The 23,619-nt window shown below is 49.6% G+C and overlaps 1 protein-coding gene across 1 annotated transcript; it reads left to right on the forward strand.

Moving 5' to 3' along the window:
- The first annotated feature begins 792 nt into the window (after positions 1-792).
- Positions 793-23,378, forward strand: LOC135873043 (cytokine receptor common subunit beta-like). Its single transcript, XM_065397518.1, has 13 exons — positions 793-856; positions 3,163-3,292; positions 5,481-5,659; positions 7,933-8,075; positions 8,530-8,701; positions 9,338-9,473; positions 9,564-9,724; positions 10,121-10,266; positions 10,373-10,544; positions 12,198-12,288; positions 12,562-12,631; positions 17,814-17,917; positions 22,706-23,378. The coding sequence occupies exons 1-13, from the start codon at positions 793-795 to the stop codon at positions 23,376-23,378; spliced, it is 2,241 nt and encodes a 746-aa protein (XP_065253590.1).
- Positions 23,379-23,619: the final 241 nt, after the last annotated feature.

Consider the following 23,619-nt stretch of genomic DNA (forward strand, 5'->3'; position numbering starts at 1 on the left):
TGATAAATCTCCTTTGGGATTATGCCTGTGGATTGGGTCCCAAAGCAATTCCCGGGGCACTGGCTGCAAACTGCCAGTTGGAATCACTTCAAAGCAATTCTCACTTGCGGTCTCACTGGAGGAGAAGCAGATGGGGGAGAAGCCCGGAACTGAAGGAACATGAAGACTGAATCCCCATCTCCCTCCAAGAGGAGAGAGGTGTATTTGAGTGGTGGAGATGGGGTAAGGTAGGGTAGGATGGTGTGTCTCCAGGTTAGGCTTGGGAACCAATGGGGGAAGTGTGGTTGTGTGGCTGTGTGTTTGGGGGAAGTCCAGGGAACGAATGAACATGGAGACTGAATTCCCTTCTTTCCACAGCCTAGGACTGTTGCTTGCTGATGAGGTTAATGGGGACAATGCTTATGTTAGTCAAATAAAGCACAATTGGCTCTCAGTTCTCTGGGCATTCAGCAACACCCCAGTAAGGAGATGGGGACCTTGCTCTGCAATGTATTGGTTCTGCAAAGTAAATTTTATTTTCCATCCTGTGTCCTACAGGAGGTCTGACTAGGTGACCTAATGGTCCCTTGTGGCCTTGATGGATCAGTGAAAGGTCCCCTCAGTGCAGGGAGGGGAGGTTTTGTATCTCACAGAAGGTCCCAACCTCTCCCACCTGACCATCAGAGCTTGGCTTCCACATTCAACAGGTGACAAAGAAGGAGTTAACAAGGGTGAGTGCAAGAACCCCAGGCCGGCGACCAGCCCAGAGCACAGGGGGCAGGACTGAGCTGGTGGGCGCAGGCTGGTGTGAACATGAAGGCGTTCTGCAGTGCTCTGCTGGCTCTGTGCTGGGCTTTCAGGGTCGGGGAATCTCGAGGTGAGTTTCAGTTTCTTTTCCTCTTTTCCTGCCCGTTTTATCATCTTCCCTCCCCTCCTTCCAGTCCCTTTACTCTTCTCCGTTCCCTTTCCTACTTTCCCCCTTTCCTCTGCTCGACTGCTCCCTCTGCCATTCCAGAGGAGTATGTTGGTGACTAGACTGACAGGCAAGAGGGTGATTGTTTATGTGAATGGGTGGTATGGTAAGTGGATGGACTTACAGATGGGAGGGTGCATGGCTGAATGGAGAAGTGGATGGATGGATGGATGGATGGATGGAAGAGCAGGAGACTGAGTAGATGGATGGATGGACAGGTGGGCTATTGGGCAAATGTGTAAACAAGCTGGCTGGTGAGTAGGTGGATGAACTGGAGGTGCAGTGCAGGGATAGACAGACCCCTGGAGGAGAGTGGAGGGATAGAACACCACCTAGATTCAGGTGGGAATGTAAGTGAACAAATATCCATTTGGAGGTGTGGACAAATGGGAGGATGACTCTGTGAGGTGTGTGTGAAAGAGAGACAGAGAGGAGGGGGGAAATGTGAGGGGCAGGGAGACAGAGCAAGTCACCAGTGTCAATGTCAAAGGCCCACGTCTATGGGTGTCCATCCCTCTGAACTGCCTTAGTTCCTTCTTTACCACTGCAGAGAACAAACAGGACCCTCTGTCGTGTCCATTGACTGCTCCTGTTTCTAGGTTTAATCTCCTATCTGTGCAGTTAGAGCTAGTTGTTTGTTGCTTGTTCTAGGTCAGTGTACCATAGAGAGGGAGAAATTTCTCCAAATTCCACAATGTTCCCTCTGAGCCCCTGGTGCCCCAGCTCTGCACCAAGCCCAGACCCCGTACAGATCCTAAAATGGGTTTCAGAGGAGGTGCCTCATGCACATCTGTCTTTCCAGCGGTGGATGTGCATGTCTGATGTCTGCTGTGCTGGGGCAATCACACTCCCCAGCCCAATGTGCTATTGGCAGGGCTTTCACCTCTCACACACTCAGGGAAAGACACCCACGTCTCCAGGCCTATCTGACCTCCAAGGCTCTTAAGCTATGTGATCCATTCTCAGGTCCAAATCCCATGCTCACACCAGGACAGCCCTCTTCATTGCCGAGTGCTTCACTTGGGCCTTAGAGGTATTTTGTTGCAGGGCTTGACATCATATGACGTCACATAGTGTATTACTGCTAGCGACACCTCCTGAAATAATGTAACAATAATAAAAACAATACAACAGTGACAAAACGAAATAAGTTTCTAAATGAAAAGTTTGTTTTGAAATGAAATTTTGAAATTTTTCTGATGCTCCACGTGCAAAACAAACTCTTCAGAATTTCCATTGTCTGAGTAATATAAAAGCCTTTGGTTTCCTTTCAGTCTAGAAGGAAAACCAATTTTGTAATGTTGAACTGTCCCATGCAGTGGGAATTCTACGTGTGGCCCAGCTTTAGCCCTGCTCACAGACAGCACAGACAATTCTACTCCAATCAAGGATGGCGTCTACCTGGAAATTTTACACACCAGAAGGGACAAGATAGTTAGGAACTGATTGCATCTCAAACTGGAATTCCAGCAATTCTCAATTATCTAGATTAGAAGATGTACTGCTGTTCTCATTCGCACTGAGGTCATGGCTGCAGTAAAGGTCTTAACTCACCCCCCATGGACGTGGCTTTCAACGAGGGTTCTGTGTGCTCACCACCAGGGCGACTCCCACAATGCAAATCAGAACTGCCAACCCCCAGCATTCAAAAATCAAGAGTCAGGCCTAAAACATCCTGAGAGTGACTTAAATATCATGAGATTTGAATGAGAATACAGCTGGGGGGGGTTGATTTGTCATTTGGTGTTGGCGTATTTAGGGCTCATCCTTCAAGCTTCTCTTCCCAGCCGTGTAGGTCAGACACTTACTTTTTGTACATGAAAAGTGAGAGCCTCGGGTAATAACCTCAATACAGATGTTGGGACTTTAAGAAAAATACTCAGTAGCCCGAGACTCATAATAGACTCACACAAGTTGGCCAGACTGTGAATGCACAGGGACGATTCTCTCATTACCACAGCTCCTGGTAAGTAAACCTCTCTTCTCCAGCCTCTGGATTGTGAGCATCGGGGAGCGGGAGGTTTTGTCCATGACATCCCTGACACGTGAGCTAACTGACATGTGAGGGACTCCCAGGAGAGTTTTCCCATTTGTGCCCCATTCCTCCATCTTTGCCCTCCCCACCCTGGCACCGGTGTGCACATCCCATTATTCCTCACTGCCCCTCTCTATGACCCACCCGCAGCATTGTGCTTTCCTTCCCCCTGCAGAGAGCCTCCCGATGCAGAGCCTGCGCTGCTACAATGACTTCACCTCCCGGACGACCTGCACATGGCAGGAGTGCACAGCGGCACGTCGCTTCATCCAGGTGACTCTTCACCATGAGGACAATTCAGACAAGTAAGTGCCTGACCCCTGCTCTGCTGCAGAAGGACTCAAGAGGCCTGTGGCTGCTGAACCTAAGAGGTGGAAATGGGAGGAGGAAAAGGGATCCGAGCTGACAGCCAGGCTTTGAGGAGCAGATGGACACCTGTGCTGGCCCTGCTGAGCGGTGGAAGTTGGAGACACTTTTAGGTCTGCATTGGGAGGATGGGGAGATACAGGAAGGTGCGCTGATCAGTTTATTTTCATTACCTTTTCTATCACTCTCCCTTGGTTTTTCTGGGGGATCCCAGGTGTGAGTTATGGCAGGGTCTGTTAGCTTACCGAACCTGGAGTGGAGAAAGAGGCATCAGAGTACAGCTGGAGTAATACTCATTCATCAGCAGAGGAGAGAGCGCTGGCTCTGCTCTCACAGACCTTCCACACCTCCCTTCTTTGCAGCAGGGTCAACGGGAACATTCTGTTCTATGTGGGGTTTTGCACTGCCCTCATCACTGTCTTTTCTGAGTGCCTTCCAGTAGTGCATTTAAAAAACATGACTACACATCTGTAAGATGTGGTTATCTCTCTGATCCTTTCCCCCAGTGGGAGAAGCACGTGCAGTGCAGTTTGAGTAGTTTTTTTGTTTGGAGTAGGAAGGGTGTTAATATAATATAAATGTTGCTCTTTAGTTGCATTAGAGAAGGCAGGTCAAAGAAATGCACCTTGCACTTGGAGCAGAAGGTGGTGAGGTTTGGGATGGTCCTTAGTTCTCGGGGGAATTCATTCCTCGATCTCAGAGTAGCGCCAGAGAAAGTTGTGTCCTCTGCCCAGGTCAGCTTTACCCTTCCTGTAGGAGTTCCTGTGTGCCAGAGGAGTAGATTTGTTGCCCATGGTCTTCATCCTGAAGTTTTAGATGATCTGTTAGATAGCCTGGGCTCAGGCCAGGGAGTGCCATGAAGATAGGGACCGAGACCTTGAGCTTTATTTGACATTCTATGGGAAGCCCGTGTAGAGAGCAGAGGAGAGGTCTGGGGTGTTTACCTCAGCCAGTATTGCTGAGCTCACCACAGAGACAGCCCACGCCTGCTGATAATGAGGCAATGTGATGAAGTGGGACTGTTCTTAATGTTTCCTCTGAATACTGTAGGGGTGCCTCAGTTTCCCCTATGCATTTCTTAAGTCTCTAGGTGGTGGGATAAAGGGGTGTAATTGTCACAGAGCGGAGGGCCAGTGTGCATAAATGGCCGACACTCTGTCTCCTGGCAACTAATGGCCTGGGCCCTTCCCCCCTGCAAGGCGATAGCTAAAGGTGTTGGAGAACAAAGGAATCAGGTGACCTCCTGGCCCGGGAAAGGGACAAAGCCCAGAGGAGGAGGGGCTGGAGGATGAGTCAGTTTGGAGCTGGCTGGGGATGTGGAGTGAGTGCAGACGTGCATGTCTGCCTCACTTAGGGTGACCAGACAGCAAGTGTGAAAAATCGGGACAGGAGGTGGGAGGTAATAGGATCCTATACAAGAAAAAGACCCCAAAATCGGGATTGTCCCTATAAAATCGGGACATCTGGTCACCCTAGGCTCACTGCCCCCCCAAAATGGACTCAGCTGGGGGGTCCTGTTCTCTGTACCTACAAGCTCTGTTTTAGACCGTGTTCCTGTCATCTAATAAACCTCTGTTTTACTGACTGGCTAAGAGTCACGTCTGACTGAGAAGTTGGGGGTGCAGGACCCTCTGGCTTCCCCAGGACCCCACCTGGATGGACTCGCTGTGGGAAGCACACGGAGGGGCAGAGGATGTTGAATGCTCCAAAGGTCAGACCCAGGAAAGTGGAAGCCGTGTGAGCTTCTTGCCTTGAAGACAGTTTGCTCACAGAGAGGAGACTTCACCAGAGAGTCCTGACTGGCTTCATAGGGAGCAGTTCCAGAGCATCGCCCGGGGATTCTGTGACAGGCAGCACAACCCCAGAATAACTCAAGTCATCCTCCGCCCCCAGCAGCTCCTCCTCCTGGAAAGCAGTGGCCTCTCAGACAGGTGCAGCTCACAGCTCCCCTGCTCAGCTGCCCTGCAGGGAGAGGGCCTGGCTGCACCATGTGACACAGCAATGGTGGGGGTGCTCGGATACTACAGCAATGAGTGCAGTATAAGAACTTATATTGAGTAGAATAGAATAAACGTGGGGAAGATTTCAGGAGCCTAATTTGGGATTTTCTATCTGTATCTAAATCAGATCCTCCTCACCCTCATGTGAGCCTCAGGGAGCCGAGGAGTTGCCGATCTGCCAGGACTCCTGTGTCTGCTGGAGCTGCCACAGGAACAGCACCACGTTTGCTATTGGGCGGCGCGACAGTTACACTTTCAAACCCGATCGGTTGCTGCAGGCTGAGCTGAATGTCAGCCTCCTCCAGGGTAAGGGCAAGACACCACCTCTCTCATCTCCCCAGGAATATTTTTGATCCTCTCACATGAATAATTCTTCCTCTGCGCAGGTTCCCCCAGCCCTAACCAAGAATCCTGATCCCCAATCAGAGTGGATTGGTTTAAATCAAAAACATTTACATTTTAATCATGATTGAAATCAACAAGCAGCAAACCTTGATTTAAATCCTCAATTTTAATTTTGTTTTGTGTTTGTACTTTTAAAGTTATTTTTCTTAAGAGATGTGTGACGGGGTGGATCACAGAAACCAGCACCCTGTCTTGTTGAGCCAGACACGCCAGTCTACTCCGACACAGACCCAGGGTCTGAACCACGTGCCCCAAAGCTGCAGACTTAATTGAAAGCAGCTTACAGAAGTGTTCCTGTCTTTAACACTCAGATGCCCAACTCCCAATGGGGCCTAAACCCCCAATAAATCCATTTTACCCTGTATAAAGCTTATACAGGGTAAACTCATAAAATGTTCGCCCTCTATAACACAGAGAGAGATATGCACAGCTGTTTGCCCCTCCCCCCCCCAAGGTATTAATGCATACTCTGGGTTAATTAATAAGTAAAAACTGATTTTATTAAATATAGAAAGTAGGATTTAAGTGGTTCCAAGTAGTAACAGACAGAACAAAGTGAATTACCAAGCAAAATAAAATAGAACACGCAAGTCTATGTCTAAGAAAACTGAATACAAATAAAAACCTCACCCAGTAAGCTTCCTTTTACAGACTAGTCTATTTCTAGTCTGGGTCCAGCAATCACTCACACCCCCTGTAGTTACTGTCCTTTGTTCCAGTTTCTTTCAGGTATCCTTGGGGGTGGAGAGGCTCTCTCTTTAGCCAGCTGAAGACAAAATGAAGGGGTCTCCCAGGCGTTTAAGTAGACTGTCTCTTGTGGGTGGAGACCCCCCCTCCTCTCTCCTATGCAAAGTCCAGCTCCAAGAAGGAGTCTTGGAGTCACATGGGCAAGTCACATGTCCATGCATGAATGAGTTTCTTACCAGCCAAGCCACATTCCTGGGAAAGCTCCCATGTGGATTGGTGTCTTTGAGTTCATTGTTGGCTTAAGTGGTTCTTGACTGGGCACTTAATTTGCACATTCCTTTCTCAAGAAGCTGACCAAATCCTTTACTAAGGCTATCAAACAAGTATACAGCCAATATTCCTAACTTCAAGTACAAAAATGATACATACAAATAAGAGGAATGTATTCAGTAGATCATAACCTTTACATAGATATGTTACATGGCAGATGTAGCATAAAACATATTCCAGTTATATCATATATACATTCATAAGCATATTCCCATGAAGCCTCATGGGGTACACCATCACAAGATGTTGATTTTCATTGGTTGGTAACCATTAACACAAGTTGCTTTGCAACTAAATATAGCCTTTCAAAAGGTGACAGATGTAGTAATCTATCAGCACTGAATGTCTTTTAGGGCTAATCCCAGGTTGACCCTAGGAACCTCTGCTTTTGTTTCTTAGCTCCAGCCCTTGTCAGAGTCCAAACAGCAGAGATGAAAAATCTTCATGTCCACTATCTTGATTTTAGGGTGACCAGACAGCAAAAAGGCTGTATTTAATTAAAACTAAAAAAAGATTTAAATAAAAAAAATAATTTTAATTAAAAAAAATTGATTTATATCCACCCTGTCCCTAACCCTTCACCTTACTTCTGCATGTCAGCTATAATTCTGCTAGGAACTGAGTTTCCGTTTCCATTGTGACACCTGTTTAACAGCTCCTCACTTACAAGATTCCAGATAGATAAATAGATTCCTTCCTTACCTGCCTACAATGGAAAAGCCGGATGTATTCCTCACAGCTGACCCACACCCTTGCTCTAGCTGGGTTTCTCTGCCATTAGGAAAAAAACTGATGTCAAACAACCCTTTTCACTCAGAAAATTACACAGTAATATGTCTCCACCTTAAATTGAATGCTGGCTGCTATGGGTCTACCTGAAAACACTCACCTCCCTATTCTCCTTCTGTTCTGTTCATCGCTATTTTCCGTAAGGCCTTGGCAACTTCATTTCTTTCACTGCCAAGTCCAAACAAGCCTTAGTTGGTTTTTTTTTTTTTTTTTTTTTTTTTCCCCCCCCTCAGTCCTGAGAAATCCCACAAAAGCCTGATGTTAGGCAGATCTGGGTCCTTCCTTATGGAAATAAGACTTAGAAAGGCCCTCTGCCCTCTCCCCATCTACTAATAACCACAGCCCATGTTGTCCCTTCCCATTTCCAGTCCAGACCCTCCCACCTCAGAAGCGTTGGATCAATGTCACAGAAGCAGCCTGGGAAGCAGCTGGAGGGAGAAAGAGAAGACACCGGCTGCCCAATGAACTGGAGCTTGACATGACCTACAAGCAAGAGTGGGAATCCTGGGAGGTAGGCATGAGATGTGCTTAGGCATTGGCATGTGCTGTTCTTGGTTGCACCTTTTAGAGGGCAGAAGACAAACCTTTGCAATCCTCTGAAACCCGCTTGGCTGCCGCTGAACCCAGCCAATCTTCTGAAACCTGAATGGCCCAGATGGTGGGTCCGTGCATGCTGCAGCTAGCTGTGTGTGCATCTTACAAACCCTGTGCCGTCCAGCCATGGCCTTGGCTGGTCAAGACCAGAGATCTAGCAAGTAAAAAGCAGCCTGCGTGGTATAAGAGCAATGAGCTCTGCACAAGGAGCATCTGGCTCCACCTTACCCGGGGATCACAGCGCTGGCTGTGCTTGGCTGAGCTGAATTACCCAAGAAAAGGGTCCTCCACCCACCTCTCTGACAAGTCTCTCTCTCTCTCACTCACCCTCCAACTTCCCTCACCTCTCGCTATCTCATCCCCACTGACAGAAATCTTCCTCGCTGTCAGTCGCAAAATCCTCCCATTGCCTGCTGAGTTGTGATGCCCTTGTGCCAGGCAGCACCTATGAAGCTCGTGTGCGATCCAAGCCGAGCCGGGGCGCTGGTTGGTCTGGGCAGTCCGGCGAATGGAGCACTGCCGTGTCCTGGAAGTCCCAGGAAGGTAATTCAGGAGGCCGAGGGGCCGTGGGGGGAAGGAGGAACGTGATGAGATGCTTGGAGCAGAGGGATATTGTGCTTCGCTTCCAGAGGATTTGGGGGCTGAACTGATGACTTTGGAGAATCTCTGGAATTTGATGAAAATGGTCCAGTTTCACTGGTGTTCTCTTATTTGAAATGAATTTGGTGTCACTGACAGGTACCAGAGCAGTAGCTACAGAGACTGCAGCACTCTGGTTAGTTGCACGGCACAGGAGCATGGCACCAGTCCCAGTGCAGCACTGGCAGGGGCAGTACAGGCTCCTTACGCACACTTCCCCTGCCATTGCACCTGAAACCCCTCGCCTTGATAGGGCCCTTCTAGAAGTAAGACGTGTGCTCAGTATCCGGCCTCTCAGCAAACCGGCCAGCGAGTGCCAGTAGAGATGGTGGGTTTGGGGATGTGGGCTCAGGAGAGGCCAGTCTCTCTCAATACGTGGATTGTATCAATTGGATGAGTGGACCAGCATAATGCTCTGGACTGGCCTAGAGAACCCTGAAAGTAAGTTTTCCCTTCCTCCGTCAATAGTCTCAATCCTCTCCACTGTCCTCCCCAACCCTGCCCCTCCCAGAGCTACACTAACCACTGGCTCCACACTAGGGGATGAGGCTCAGCCCAAGAACCTTAGCTGCCTCTTCAATGGGGTTGATCGGCTAATGTGCAGCTGGGAAGTGAGGAGAGAGGTCACCAGCTCTGTCTTGTTCACGCTCTTCTACAGAACCCCACCAGCATCAGAGTAAGTGACCTACCCATGGCAGCATATGCCTGTCCTCCTGTATCTGACTATCCCACCTGCTCACTCAGGCCTGGCTGCTCTCTTCCCTAGGGAGACAGAATGCTCTCCAGTCCATGAGGAGGAATTGCCTGGCAGCCACTACCTGCTCCACAGCTGTGAGATCAATGTCACCAACCCCAGCAGGCTGAGCCAGTACCTCATAACTGTCCGGCCCAAGGAGGAGGAGAAACTGATTCAAGCCTACAAAAACAGTGAGAGCCCATTTGGATCCTCTGCCCAGGGTTATCTGGAGGTTTCTCCTCCAGCTTAGGAAACGCTTGGGTTGGCAGAGGTGGAATGGTTAACAAAAGAACTAGACAGTGATGTGTGGGTGGGACAGAGGGCTGGTAAAGGAAGCTCCCAGCACTGGAGCTCCTGACTGGCACCGACAGAGCACTGCTGCGTGGAGGTACAGAATGGGCGTGTGGAGATGAGATGTGTCAGAGGGGGGCACCGCTATTAGCAGTCCTTGGTGTTAGTTGCTCAGGCAACAAGTTTCGCACCCGCATATCCTTAGTCCTGCCCACAACCCAGAGTGGGAAAGGGAATGGGCAGGAAGATAAGCTGGGAGATGGATGCATGTTCCTAACGCATTGTTTGTGTTCTAGTCAAGCCGCTTGCGCCTGTCAATGTGACAATGACAAAGATGAAAGACCAGGAGTATGAGCTGAGATGGACAAAACAGATCCTAAGCCATGACCACATAGGCCAGAGATATGAATTCTTGTATTGGAAGACTGGTGACTCTTTGGAGGTAGGTGATGGTACTGCTGGGAGCCCAGGACTCTGCCAGGGAGGTGGGTGGATGGGACAGAGAATTCCTCACCCCTCCTCCATCTCTTCTCCTTTTCTCTTCCCAGAATGCCCAGATTGTAAACATCATCAATGACAAGCCTCCCCGCATCTTCACCCTGCAGATGCTGGAGTCCTCCACACACTATAGGGGGAAAATGCGGGCGAGGGTGCACTCGAATGGCTACAAGGGGCCCTGGAGCGAGTGGAGTGAGGAGTGCACCTGGGAAACTGAGAGTGGTACATCCCAGCTGGGCTACGGGCTTGGGACTTTGGGGGAGGGGGTCAGTTCCCTCCCTAGAGAAACAGGTCCCTTAGCTGGGGATTCAGGGGAACCAGGATTTCATACAGTTAATTAAGCAAAGATCCTGACCAGGGTCTCCTTGGTACCTAGCTGCATGCTTCAATTCACAGAGAATGGGTATAATTGGCTTATCTGAATGGAAGTCTGGGCCTGCCATTTTCCATGGGAACAAGAAAACAGTATGAAAATCAGGGGTTGGAAGTGGATGCACGAGGTGAGGAGAGAAGGGGGCTTCCATAAGGAGGCTTAGAAGCATGAACTGCCTACATTGTCAGAGTGTCGTACAGAGGTTTTAATTCTATGATTCCCAGGAAAATTAGGCAGGAGGGCCACATGACTAATCTTCCCCTACACATTGTATCTCTGCACTGCAGCCTTTGAGGTGTCCAGGTTACTACCTTTAAGAGGAACCAGGCAGACTGGATCCCACTGGATGTGGTCAGGTTGAAAATGGGGCTGGAGGCCAGTGAGAGAAGTTCATGGATTTAAGTGGAGGGCTGGAGAAGGGAAGGAATGATCCGTGCTAGAAGGTAGAAAAGGGTCAATCAGTGGAGCTGGTTGAACTGTTCATTCTGAACAACATTTTCATGTCTGTGAAATAAGAAAAAGATGGGCTCTTTGCAACTGATTTTAAGCAAATCCATTGGAGCTTACAGGGGTTTCTCTGGTCATCCAGAGAAGCGTTGCTTCATGGGTGTGTTGTTCAGCATTTGGAATTCAGGCTGTGTGATTGGTCACTTGGTCTCATGATGCAGTTCCTGGTCTCCGATTGGCTTCCTGAACCTGTACAAACAGGAGAGGTGACGGAATAGGCCTTAATTGTGAATGTACAGACTCAAATCTTTGTGTTTCTTGTAAATTCACGCTTAACTGCAAGTCTCCTGGCATTTCAAATGACTGGGTGTTTTTGTTGTTGTTGATATCTGCAATGTTCTTGTAAGGATCTTCACCCTGAAGTTACTGATCTGTTGTCTCAGTCTGAACTTCACTTTAACAAAATTCTTTGCTCTGGGAATTTCTTCATTTTTTTTTTAATATTCCTAACATGGGATTAGGGACAGTAGGGGCTTGAGGACCATATCCCCTTTGGGGCTGACCTAATGAGATCTGTAGAGAGGAACCGCACTTCCACAGTACCTCCTGGGACACCCTGTCCCTTGGAGTTGTGCAGGAGAGGGAATTTTTTCTTGGGAACGTCTGAGGTCTGTGGGCATACGAGGACTCACACAAATACAAGCTCATCCCCAGATGTTTACACAAATGTAAACTGGTTATTCAGATGTTCATGGAAACCCCAACAGAAAGGGCTCAGGCACAGGCAGATCAAATCACAAGTTGGATTTAGCAAACGTTTTCACAGATTCATTGTCCTGATTAGGTCACATCTAGTCTGTCCCACATGGGTAACTATTCCATGGTCTAACAGACCTGTCAGTTAGGACATGTGACTTGATAGGCAACCTACATTTTCCTGACCTCAATATCATCCCTCCAGAGCATCCGGAACACAAGGTTCGATATAGAATGAAGCTATTTTCTATTGCTGTCTCTTTATCTCTCTCTCTCTCTCTCTCATTTATCTGTCTCAGTCTGGTCACCACTGATTCTCCCACTGCTGGTCCCAGCCTTCACCATCATGCTGATAGCATTTGGCTGGTGTGGTTATAGAGGCTTACTCAGGTAAGTTTGCACAGGGAGTGGGAGATTCGCCAGACACATTGGTAGAGTGAGTGCAGGGAGGAACAGAGAAACAAAGGTGAGGTGCTGTATGGGCACACCCCTATCCTTGATCTAGGGCTTAATCCAGCTGGGGATATGCCTGGGCTGCAGCTTGAGTGCTGGGCCATGGAGTTTCAGGACCTCTGGGTTGACAAGGGGGCCCAGAGTAAGGCTGTGTGTCAGGTGTAGCCTCCCCCTAGGAGAAGTGACCCTGCAAACTCTGTCTTGTTACAGCAAGAAGAAAAAATGGGAGGAAAAGATTCCAAATCCCGGCAAGAGCCAGCTGCTCCAGAGCTACCTCCAGGTAAGAGAGAACTGCTGACCCTGGAGAAGTGGAAGTGGAAGCTCTGCATGGGTCAGAGAAAGGGGAAATGCTGCCCTGGGGTTTATTGCTGAGTGTGTAGCTGCCCAGATGGAACCTCAACATGCTGATCAAACCACTGCCCCCGACTGGGGGATCATGGGAGCACTGTGAGCAAACTGGAAACGGCAGATTAGGCCATTGGTCTCTCACATCTGTTATCCTGCTTCAGTGGCCAAAACCTGATGCTTCAGAGGTAAACAAACTCCTGCCCACAATGCACCTGGTCAAGAGTGCAACACTCTGCATAGGGAAATTACTTCCTGGCCCTATGTGCACGAGATTCGGTTACAACTAGCATAACTTGAACCATTATCCAGCTTATGAGCCAGGGCATTAGCTGGCTCTTTATAAAGTCACAGTCCTCCGTCCTTCGGAGGCAGGGAGGTTTCCAATACTGTGTGGGAAGAGCTAGTTCTTCTCTCCCCTCCCCCTAATGTTACCAGCTATTACTTTTATTGAGTGACCTCTCATGATATGGGAAAAGGAGTCACCACTCAGTCTGTCAAGTCCCCTTAGTAATGATCTTCCAGAATAAGCCCCAACCACATGCATTTCCATGTGAGGGCCAGTCACAGTGTTTGATTTGTAGGAGCGCAGGGACTGCTCCCTCCTCGTGCCCCCAAAGGGCTGGGGAAGGTGAAGGCAGGAGGCTGAGTCATGGTCCTGCCCCACCTCTGTACCAACTGCACCCTGGTGAGCAGGTATAATCACCCTACAGGATGGTGGCGCCTGCCTAGGTCCCCCTCAAGGAGACACAGTCCCTCCCCAACCCACCCTGAAGTGGTGGTGCTCCTCACCAGCACAATTCCTAAAGACCTCAGCCAAATCTATGCCAGGTGCCTCCATAGCTCCCATCAGCACAGTATTGGGTGCCTAATAACCTTTAGTGTATTTCTCCTTACGATGCCTTTGTGAGCCAGAGCAGCATTATTATCCCATTTTACAGCTAGAGAACTGAGGCAAGGAGGTTAAATGACTTGCCCCAAGGTCATGCACAAAGTCTGTAAAGGAACAGGAACTTAAACCCAGGTTTTCCACATTAGACACCATCCCCCCTCCACTCTTGTCCTTCGCACATGCAATAAACCTGTCACTCTTTTCTGTCTTGTAGCTGCTGCCCAGACCTTGACCCACCTCCACTGGCCCTCTCTGAAGCTCTTCAATCTCAGCTACATCCTCTGTCCTGGGAGGTGATCAGAAATGTAGAGCTCCAAAGCTAGCCCCCCGGTCTGACAGAAGGGCACCATATCTGTTCCTTTTTAATGCTCCTCCTGGCTGGGTGTGGAAGTGCAGCAACTTTTGGCTTAGTTGTCCCCTACTAATCTTTGGCCTACTCCAGCCATAAAAGTACTCTGGCCTTCCAGTCAGACAACTTGACAGAGTCCTGCCCCTTCTGGCCAACAGAGTCCTTTACCAAGTCCAATAGAACTGTAAACAAAACTAACCCCTCAGCCTGGCTGGGCTCAGCTGGCCACCTCAGCCTCACAGGCCTGCCTCATCCGCTCCATTTATCCCCACAGCTTGTCTCCAGGTTCTGTGCTTTCAACAGCCCCACTGTCCAGGGGCTGGCACGCTCCTCCCTTCGCTCAGGGAAGCTACTGCTCTTCAGGGCCCCTGTCTCCAGTCAGGCTTCCCACTCACCCCTGGAGTAGCCTGTCTGCTCTGTCTCCTCCCTCTCACGCTACTTCCCACCTCCTCTCCCCTGGGTCTCCTTCCTCCCACTAGTCTCACTCAGCTCTTTATGGCCACAAGCCCTTCTCTTCCCCACCTGGGCTTTATTTCTAATTAGGCCTGGCCCATCCTTCAGGTTCAAGCAGGCAGGTTAATTGGCCTCTCAAGCCTTTACCCTTTCACAGCAACTGTAGGGTAAATACCACACTACATTGTGTAACTGTGCCTCAGTGGGTCACAACTGAGAATGCAAACTGCTGAGAAACAGGGCAAACAACCTAAAACTGGTGGTTATTCTTCCATAAGATATACCAAACCAGCAACAAAAGTAAACACCACACTGGCTAACAAGACATCATAAAGCAGTTTCCTTAGGCATTCCAGTTCTTATATCACCACCAAAACCACTGGATTTAGAGAGGAGTGGTTCTTTACAAGTCTAAAAAAATAAAAGGTTCTTCTGGTCCCAGAGGACCAGCCACACACCCAGATCAATATGTACCTCAGATCTTACCCCAAAATCAGGCTGATGCCAATCCTTTAGTATCTAGAATCTAAAGGTTTATTTATAAAAAGAAAGGTGAGTTAAATTGCTCAAAGGAATCAAATACATATAGTAATTGCAAAGTTCTTGGTTCAGGCTTGTAGCAGTGATGTAGGGTTACCATAGTTCAACAATCAAAAAAGAGGACGGGGGTGGGGGGGGGAGCCCTGTCCTAGCCCCACCCCCATCCACTCCCTCCTACTTCCCACCCCCCTCAGAACCTCCAACCCCCCCACTCCTTGTCCCCTAACTGCCTGCTTCTGAGACCCCCCTACCCTAACTGCCCCCCTAGGACCCTACCCCCTACCTGTCCCCTGACTGCCCCAACCCTTATCCATACCCCCACCCTCAGACAGACCCCCAGGACTTCCACACCCCATCCAACCACTCCCTGCCCCCTGACAGGACTCCCAGAACGCCTGACCCATCCAATCCCCCACCCCCATCCCCTGACTGCTCTGACCCCTCTCCACACACACTCCCCAGAACTCCTAACCCATCCAACCCCCTTCCCTTGTCCCTTGACTGCCCCCTCCAGAACCCTCCTGCCCCTTCTCTATCCCCCTGCCCATGCAGCTCACTCTCTCATGCCCTCAGCTTGCCCTTTTATCAGGGTCAGCTGGACCCTAATTGGGTGCAACCACACCTCTGGCTGTTTACCAAACGAGCCTCCCTTGATTGCTTTTAACCCCTTCTTAACCAGAGCGGGGTGACTGCCCCACTACAAGAAGCCATTACCTATAGCTCAAACAGCACTTTTGCAGGACAGTTCATTCAGTGTAGATGGGCATCTCCCATGGTCTACTGTCCGTTAAGTCTTTTTTTTATGAGCCACTTAATTTGAATAGTCCCTCCAAGATGTGCTGGCTAACTACCTTCTGGGTGTTACCTCAGGAGCAAGCATTTGAAATCCAGGTATAGAGCCAATACTTATAACTTCAAATACAAAAATGATACATGCATATAGATAGCATAATCAAAACCAGCAAATTATAACCTTTTCATAGACATCTTACATGCCACATTTTGTATGAGATTTGTTACAAAATATAAGAAAGCTTGCAACAATGATTTTTTGGTCATATATTAATCAGATAATGTCACACATTGTCCTTCGAGGACCCTGCCCATCAGGTGCAAGCTGAACTGCACCTACTATCATGTTGCTCATTCCCTCCATGGGTTCACATCCACCCGGAGATGCTGTCAAGTCTCTCTAGTTCTAACTAAAACAATCTCATGTCACTGGCAAATGTCACCAACCTGCTGCCCAGTTCTCTCTCCAAATCCATAATGCACACAGCTCCCAGGGCTGGCCCCAGGACAGCTCAGTAATGAGCTCCCTGCGCCCTGAGGAGCAGCCATTCCCAATAGCTTTGTTCCCAGTCTTGTAGCTGGTTTTCAATCCACAGTCAGACTCTGTTCCTAACCATGTGGTTTTAAGTGTCTGTCACGTTTCATTAGGTGTCTGATCCAAAGGTGTTCGGAAATCCCAAGAAATGGTGCACCCCAGCTCACCCTGGGATGGCAGAGCTCTTTTGCTATAGACACAGGCTGATTTCCTGGGCCCTGTCCCTGCCTACAGCATCCCCATAGTCTCCCAGGGCAGGGCTGTCATTACGCACAGTGGCTGATTTGCTGCCCTCCAGCACCTACCCACACTGTTCCTCTGTGCTCTGTGGGCAGAGCTGCCACAACACACCTGGCATTACCTGACGAAGGGCGGAGTTAAATGAGAGAGATCAGCACTGGGGGAAATGAAAGGCCCGTGGAGAACAAAATAAACCTCACCTGTAATAATGTCGACACCTGTGTCTGGTGAGAACCCCCTTTCTGGCCGATACCTGCCTGCAATGACTCAGTTTTGAACAGGGTAGCACCCACCTCTTGTGGGTGCCCCCTTCCTGGTCGGGTGTGAGCCTGGTTTTCTTTCAGTTCTTACAACAGGGTTGCACCTGCCTCTCACGAGCACGCCCCCAGCCAACGGTTCTTTTGGCGGTTCTTCAGTGGCTCAACCCTCCGGCCGAATAGTACACACTGTCCCCCATTCCGGAATATACAGTCTCTAGGTCTTGCTCATGGCCCTGATATGGGGCTGTAGCACCAAGGCTTCCCCCGGAGGCACTGCCTTCTTTAACAGCCCAAAAGGGTCCCATCTCGGTTCCCTCGGTTGGTGTCCTTTCGGCAGCCCTCCCTGGGTTCAATCTTCAACCAGACCAGCAGGGCCCATCATGGTACCCTCACCTGCTCTGGCTAGGTTCTGGGCTCAGCCTGCCTGCACCAAACTGCCCATGGTCCTGCTGCTCTTCCAGCAAGCCATGCACACACTTCTCCCTCTTCAAGCTCCAGGCAGCAAATGACTGCTCTGCCCTTGCTGCTTCCTTTTATATGGCCCTTGTGCTCCCTGATTGGTCACTCCAGCAGCCCCTCTGATTAGCTGCTCGCCTGCAGCCACTCTAGACTGCCCGGAGGACTTCTCCTCTGCTCTTTTTTGGGGAGTGGTGAGGCAGGGCTATGAGGCCTCCAGCAGGGGGCCTCCAGACCTACTCCCCCCCATCAAACTGCCAGTCCCCAGGAGCAATGTTGCCCCCAGGAGGGGTTAAAGTGCTACCACACACTGTGGTATCTCCACTATGGGGCTTCTGGCTTCCCACTGACCTCAGGGAATCACCCTCTGTGTGCCAGGCAGGGCCGGCTCTGGCTTTTTTGCCGCCCCAGGCAAAAAAGCCTCCTGCCGCCCCCGGCGGGGAGCGCAGCAGGGGAGGGCGCCGAGCCCGGCCATGGGCCCATTCTCCCCGGCCGGAGCGCCGCCCCCCTCCAGGTGCCGCCCCAAGCACCTGCTTGGTCGGCTGGTGCCTGGAGCCGGCCCTGGTGCCAGGAGTGCTATCTGCCCTTGTCTCTTTTCAGAAAGGACCACTCGGGATTCCGCTGCCGAGCAGCCAGCTGGACTTTGGCAAGCAGAGCCCTTCCGAGAAGACGGACCTGGCCAGCTGCATCCAAGTGCTGCATGGGTGAGTGGTCGGTGCACTGCTCACTGGTGATACTCTCCGAGACGTTACTTGGAGATGGTGGCATCTCAGTTCCTGTGGGTGGCTGATCCCATCAGGGAGGGGTGGCAAATGTAACTCATGTGAATAATAAACCTTGGCACATCCTCCACATGCCCATCTGGAAATGTCAATAGATGGACTTGCAGCCCCTCGATTCCTTGGCTCCCTGGAAACACCAGTCCCAAACTCTGAGCCCTTCCTCCCTCATCTCTCCTTCTGGAAATGGGCTTGCCTCAATGCCCTTGATTTCCCAATCTGGAAATGGAGGTGTGTGACGCGTTGGATCACAGAAACCCCTTTGGGACTGTCACCTGATGTGCTGAGACTACCTCTGAGCCCGTTTTCTCTGTCAGCCTGGGACGCCAGAACCCTGACTTGTTGAGCCAGATACGCTAATTTGCTGCAACTCAGACCCAGGGTCCTACCCACGCCCACAGAGCTGCAGACTTAACTGAAAACGGCTTAACTAGTGCTCCTGTCTCTAGGACCCGGACACCCAGCTCCCAATGGGATCCAAACCCCAAATAAATCTATTTTACTCTGTATAAAGCTTATACAGGGTAAACTCATAAATTGTCCACCCTCTATAACACTAATAGAGAGATATGCACAGCTGTTTGCTCCCCCTGGTATTAATTACTTACTCTGGGTTAATTAATAAGCAAAAGTGATTTTATTAAATATAAAAAGTAGGCTTTATGTGTTTCCAAGTAACAACAGACAGAACAAAGTAAGTTACCAAGCAAAATAAAGCAAAACACACAAGTCTAAGCCTAATACATTTAAGAAACTGAATGCAGGTAAATCTCACCCTCAGAGATGTTCTAAGAAGCTTCTTTCACAGACTAGACTCCTTTCTAGTCTGGGCCCAATCCTTTCCCCTGGTACAGTCCTTGTTCCAGCTCAGGTGGTAGCTAGGGGATTTCTCATGACTGCAGCCCCCTTTGTTCTGTTCCACCCCCTTTTATAGCTTTGGCACAAGGCAAGAATCCTTTGTCTCTCTCTGGGTTCCCACCCCTCCTTCTAAATGGAAAGCACCAGGTTAAAGATGGATTCCAGTACCAGGTGACATGGTCACATGTCCTGTGAGACCCCAAGCCTTCATTCTTCCTGGCCTGACTCACAGGAAGGTTTACAAGTAAACAGAGCCATTTACAACTAATTGTCCTAGTTGATGGGAGCCATCAAGGTTCCAAACCACCATTGATGGCCTACATTTGCATAATTACAATAGGACCTCAGAGTTATATTTCATATTTCTAGTTTCAGATACAAGAATGATACATTTATACAAATAGGATGACCACACTCAGCAGATTATAAACTTTGTAATGATACCTTATAAGAGACCTTTTGCATGAAGCATATTCCAGTTACATTATATTCACACTCATTAGCATATTTTCATAAAATCATATGGAGTGCAACATCACACCCTCCTCCTGAACTTACTGCCAGAGACTTGGACACTGTCCATGGCAGAGACAGTACATCTAAAATTCCACCCCCCCCCTTTTTTTGGACAGTTCTCTTTTCTCCTCCTCCTGAGCATCTTTCTGTGCTTCAATCTCTTTGTCTTTTAAGTCCAGTGCTTGCTGGTGTGCAGCTGTTTGTTTGGCTGCTTCTGCCTTCATGGCAGCCTTTTCCTGGGCAAATTGCACATCAATTTCCATTTATCTTCCCTTGAGACCGTCACTCAATGAGCTGGAATACGACAGAGAACCCCCTCCTGCCAGAACAGGGACCCCTCCACTCCTGTCTTGCTGAGTTAGACACTCCAGTCAGCTTCAGCACAGACCCAGAGGTTGGGCCACACCCCTCTGCAGTTCACTGAAACTGAGATCCACTCAGCTCAGGGGTCTTCTGGAAATGGGCTTGCCTCAATGCCCTTGATTTCCTAATCTGGAAATGGAGGTGGATAAGCACCCCCAGCACACAGATACACACACGCCCCCTCCCGCACACGCCCTGTCTTCCTGTCACCTGGAAGTGAGGCCCTCACCACCCTTGGGGCTGATTCTGGCTCTGGCAGCATACAAGAGCCAGTAGGAGCCGCAATAGGCCAGAGGATAATTCCTCCAGTGCAAGAGAAATGTGGGGCCAACATAAACATTGCAGTGGAGACGTACCTTAAAGTGTCTTTAAGTGGCACAATATCTAAATGAATATTTTGCGTCGGTCTTTAATAAGGCTAATGAAGGGCTTAGGAATAGAGGGAGCAGGACAGAGGGGAATAAAGGAGGAGGGATTGACATTACAGTATCAGAGGTGGAAGCCAAACTTGACCAGCTTAATGGGACTAAATCGGGCGGACCGGATGATCTTCATCCTAGAATATTGAAGGAACTGGCGCGAGAAATTGCAAGCCCCTTAGCGATAATTTTTAATGAATCTGTAAACTCGGGGGTGGTACCGTTGGACTGGAAAATAGCTAATGTGGTTCCTATTTTCAAGAAGGGGAAAAAAAGTGACCCGGGTAACTACAGGCCTGTTAGTTTAACTTCTGTAGTATGCAAGGTCTTGGAAAAAATTTTGAAGGAGAAAGTAGTTAAGGACCTTGAGGTGAATGGCAATTGGGACAAATTACAACATGGGTTTACGAAAGGCAGATCGTGCCAAACCAACCTGATCTCCTTCTTTGAGAAAGTAACAGACCTTCTAGATAAAGGAAATGTGGTGGATCTAATATACCTCGATTTTAGTAAAGCGTTTGATACTGTGCCGCATGAGGAATTATTGGTTAAATTGGAAAAGATGGGGATCGATATGAAAATCCAGAGGTGGATAATGAACTGGTTAAAGGGGAGACTGCAGCGGGTAGTACTGAAAGGTGAACTGTCAGGTTGGAGGGAGGTCACCAGTGGGGTTCCTCAAGGTTCGGTTTTGGGTCCAATTTTATTTAATCTATTCATTACTGACCTCGGAACCGAATGTAGGAGTGGGCTGATAAAGTTTGCAGATGACACAAAGTTGGGAGGTATTGCCAATTCGGAGAAGGATCGGGATATTCTGCAGGGAGACTTGGATGACCTTGTAAATTGGAGTAATAATAATAGGATGAGATTTAATAGTGAGAAGTGTAAGGTGATGCATTTAGGGATGACTAACAAGAATTTTAGTTATAAGCTGGGGACGCATCGGTTGGAAGTGACGGAGGAGGAGAAGGACCTCGGAGTCCTGGTTGATCGCAGGATGACTATGAGTCGGCAATGTGACGTGGCTGTGAAAAAAGCTAATGCGGTCTTGGGATGCGTTAGGCGAGGTATTTCTAGTAGGGACAAGGAGGTGCTGCTTCCGTTATACAAGGCGCTGGTGAGACCTCATTTGGAGTACTGTGTGCAGTTCTGGTCTCCTATGTTTAAAAAGGATGAACTCAAACTGGAACGGGTACAGAGAAGGGCCACTAGGATGATCCGAGGAATGGAAAACCTTTCCTATGAAAGGAGACTCGAGGAGCTCGGTTTGTTTAGCCTAACCAAAAGAAGGCTGAGGGGGGATATGATTGCTCTCTTTAAATATATCAAAGGGATAAATACCAAGGAGGGAGAGGAATTATTTCAGCTCAGTACCAATGTGGACACGAGAACAAATGGATATAAACTGGCCGTGGGGAAGTTTAGGCTTGAAATTAGACGAAGGTTTCTAACCGTCAGAGGGGTGAAATTTTGGAACAGCCTTCCGAGGGAAACGGTGGGGGCGAAAGACCTCTCTGGCTTCAAAATTAGGCTAGATAAGTTTATGGAGGGAATGATTTGATGGGATAACGTGATTTTAGTCAATTAGGCATTAACGTGCCATCGCTGGTAAAATGAGGGTCCGGCTGTAGAATCTTGCCTGTATGCTCGGGGTTCTACTGATCACCATATTTGGGGTCGGGAAGGAATTTTCCTCCAGGGTAGATTGGCAGAGGCCCTGGAGGTTTTTCGCCTTCCTCCGCAGCATAGGGCAGGGGTCGCAGGCTGGAGGATTCTCTGCGTCTTGAAGTCTTTAAATCACGATCTGGAGACTTCAACAGCTGAGTTAAGGGAAAGTGGGTGGGTCAGCTTTTGTGGCCTGCATCATGCGGGAGGTCAGACTAGATGACCATATTGGTCCCTTCTGACCTTAAAGTCTATGAGTCTATGAGTCTTGAGGTTGGTGCCCAGCCATCACTGGTCACGTTTGGAAAACTCAGGCCATTGTTTGTATTTGTTTGAACCCCCATCTCTCCTTGCCTGCCCCCTCCCTTTCGCTAGCTTCTACCTCAGTGGCTGTAAACTCCTTGGGGCAGGGGCCATGTCTTTTTACAATCTCTGCCAAGTGCCAGGCAAAGGTCTGGTGCTATATAATGTGGGTGGTGGTACTTTGTTCCCCAAGTACCTACATGGGGAACAAATATTTAATAATGGGCTCCCCAATCTAAAAATTTGACTGGGGATCAGGAAACCTTTCCTAATTGTGACGTCTCTGTAGGGTGATGTGCTGCTTGGGCCCGCTAGACTCCAGAAGCACAGAAACTGCCAGACTGGGTCCAGCCAATGTCCATCTAGTCCAGTATCCTGCCAGGAACAGATGCCGGTGCCAGCTGCTTCAGAGGAAGGAGCAAGAAACTCTGCTAAAGGGAATTATGGGATAATATTCCCTCAGGGAAAGATTCCTTCTAACCCCCAAGAGACCTTTCTCCTAGGGGACCCTCAGCTCCACTCCCTGTCTGTATGTGATGTTCTCTGCAGGGTGACATCTCTGATTCTTCTTGTTTCCCTCTTGCAGACCAATGAAAGTTAGTTCAGCAGAGCTCCCTGCAGCCGTGGCCGATAGGAGGATGTGCGTCCTTGGTGCACCAGACCCAGAAAACCCATGTCCGATTCTTGAAATGACAACTCCAGCTCCACATCCTGCAGCCCTGGCTGGCTGCCATTCAAGTCAGGGCACCAGTCAGTCCCTGTCGCCAGCCACACTCCCCTGGAGGAGCAGTGCTAAGGCCACTGCTTCTCAGGCACCCATGTCCTGCTTTGACTTTAATGGTCCATACTTGCACTTCCCCCATGGGTGCTCCCTGCCTGACGTTCATCAGGATCAGGAAACTGCCCCACCCCAGGGGGCCCCTTCCCAGACCCTGCTGGTGGGGGAAGAGAGAGGAGCAACTCAGCTCCACCCCATCTCACTTCCTGCTCAGAAAGAGATGAAGCAGCCCCTTGCTGGAAGGCAAGAAGGGCCACAAGGCCAGCCAGCAGGTGGGGAAGTGGCGCAAGAGGACACCGAAGATCAAAGGTCACCGATTGCTGCCATCTTAAACAACTCCTGTCAGAAATTGTCAGTGGGATACGTCACCACGGAAGGTCTGTCACTGATGCCAGCAAGAGACTCTGCCCATCTGTCCCCTGCACTGGCCCCGCCGGAGGGGATGCTCACTGCTGCTGCCATGTTGTCATCCAACCCATGACGGCCCAGGCCACGCAGGGCACCTCCAGCCCTGCATTGAGCCCTGAGAGAACTCATGTCGCACTCCCAGTTCCAGCTCCAGCATCAGTCACTCCCTCTGGAGCGCACCAGCATATATTTGGGAGTCACGTAACGTTCCTCCAGGCCCCCCATGGCACCTCACAATCCATCAGTGTTTCCTGACCCTTTCTGTCAGAGGGGGTTGATACTTCTAAAGCAGAGCCTGTGCACGAGAGTAACGT

Source organism: Emys orbicularis, chromosome 1 (genome assembly GCF_028017835.1).
Source record: "Emys orbicularis isolate rEmyOrb1 chromosome 1, rEmyOrb1.hap1, whole genome shotgun sequence".
Classification (NCBI taxonomy): domain Eukaryota; kingdom Metazoa; phylum Chordata; order Testudines; family Emydidae; genus Emys; species Emys orbicularis.

Excerpts from the sequence above, each read along its gene's own strand:
- LOC135873043 (XM_065397518.1), top strand. The coding sequence starts at position 793 with ATGAAGGCGTTCTGCAGTGCTCTGCTGGCTCTGTGCTGGGCTTTCAGG. Across the intron at positions 857-3,162 it reads CAGGGTCGGGGAATCTCGAG|AGAGCCTCCCGATGCAGAGC; the intron begins GTGAGTTTCAGT and ends TTCCCCCTGCAG. Across the intron at positions 5,660-7,932 it reads GAATGTCAGCCTCCTCCAGG|TCCAGACCCTCCCACCTCAG; the intron begins GTAAGGGCAAGA and ends TCCCATTTCCAG.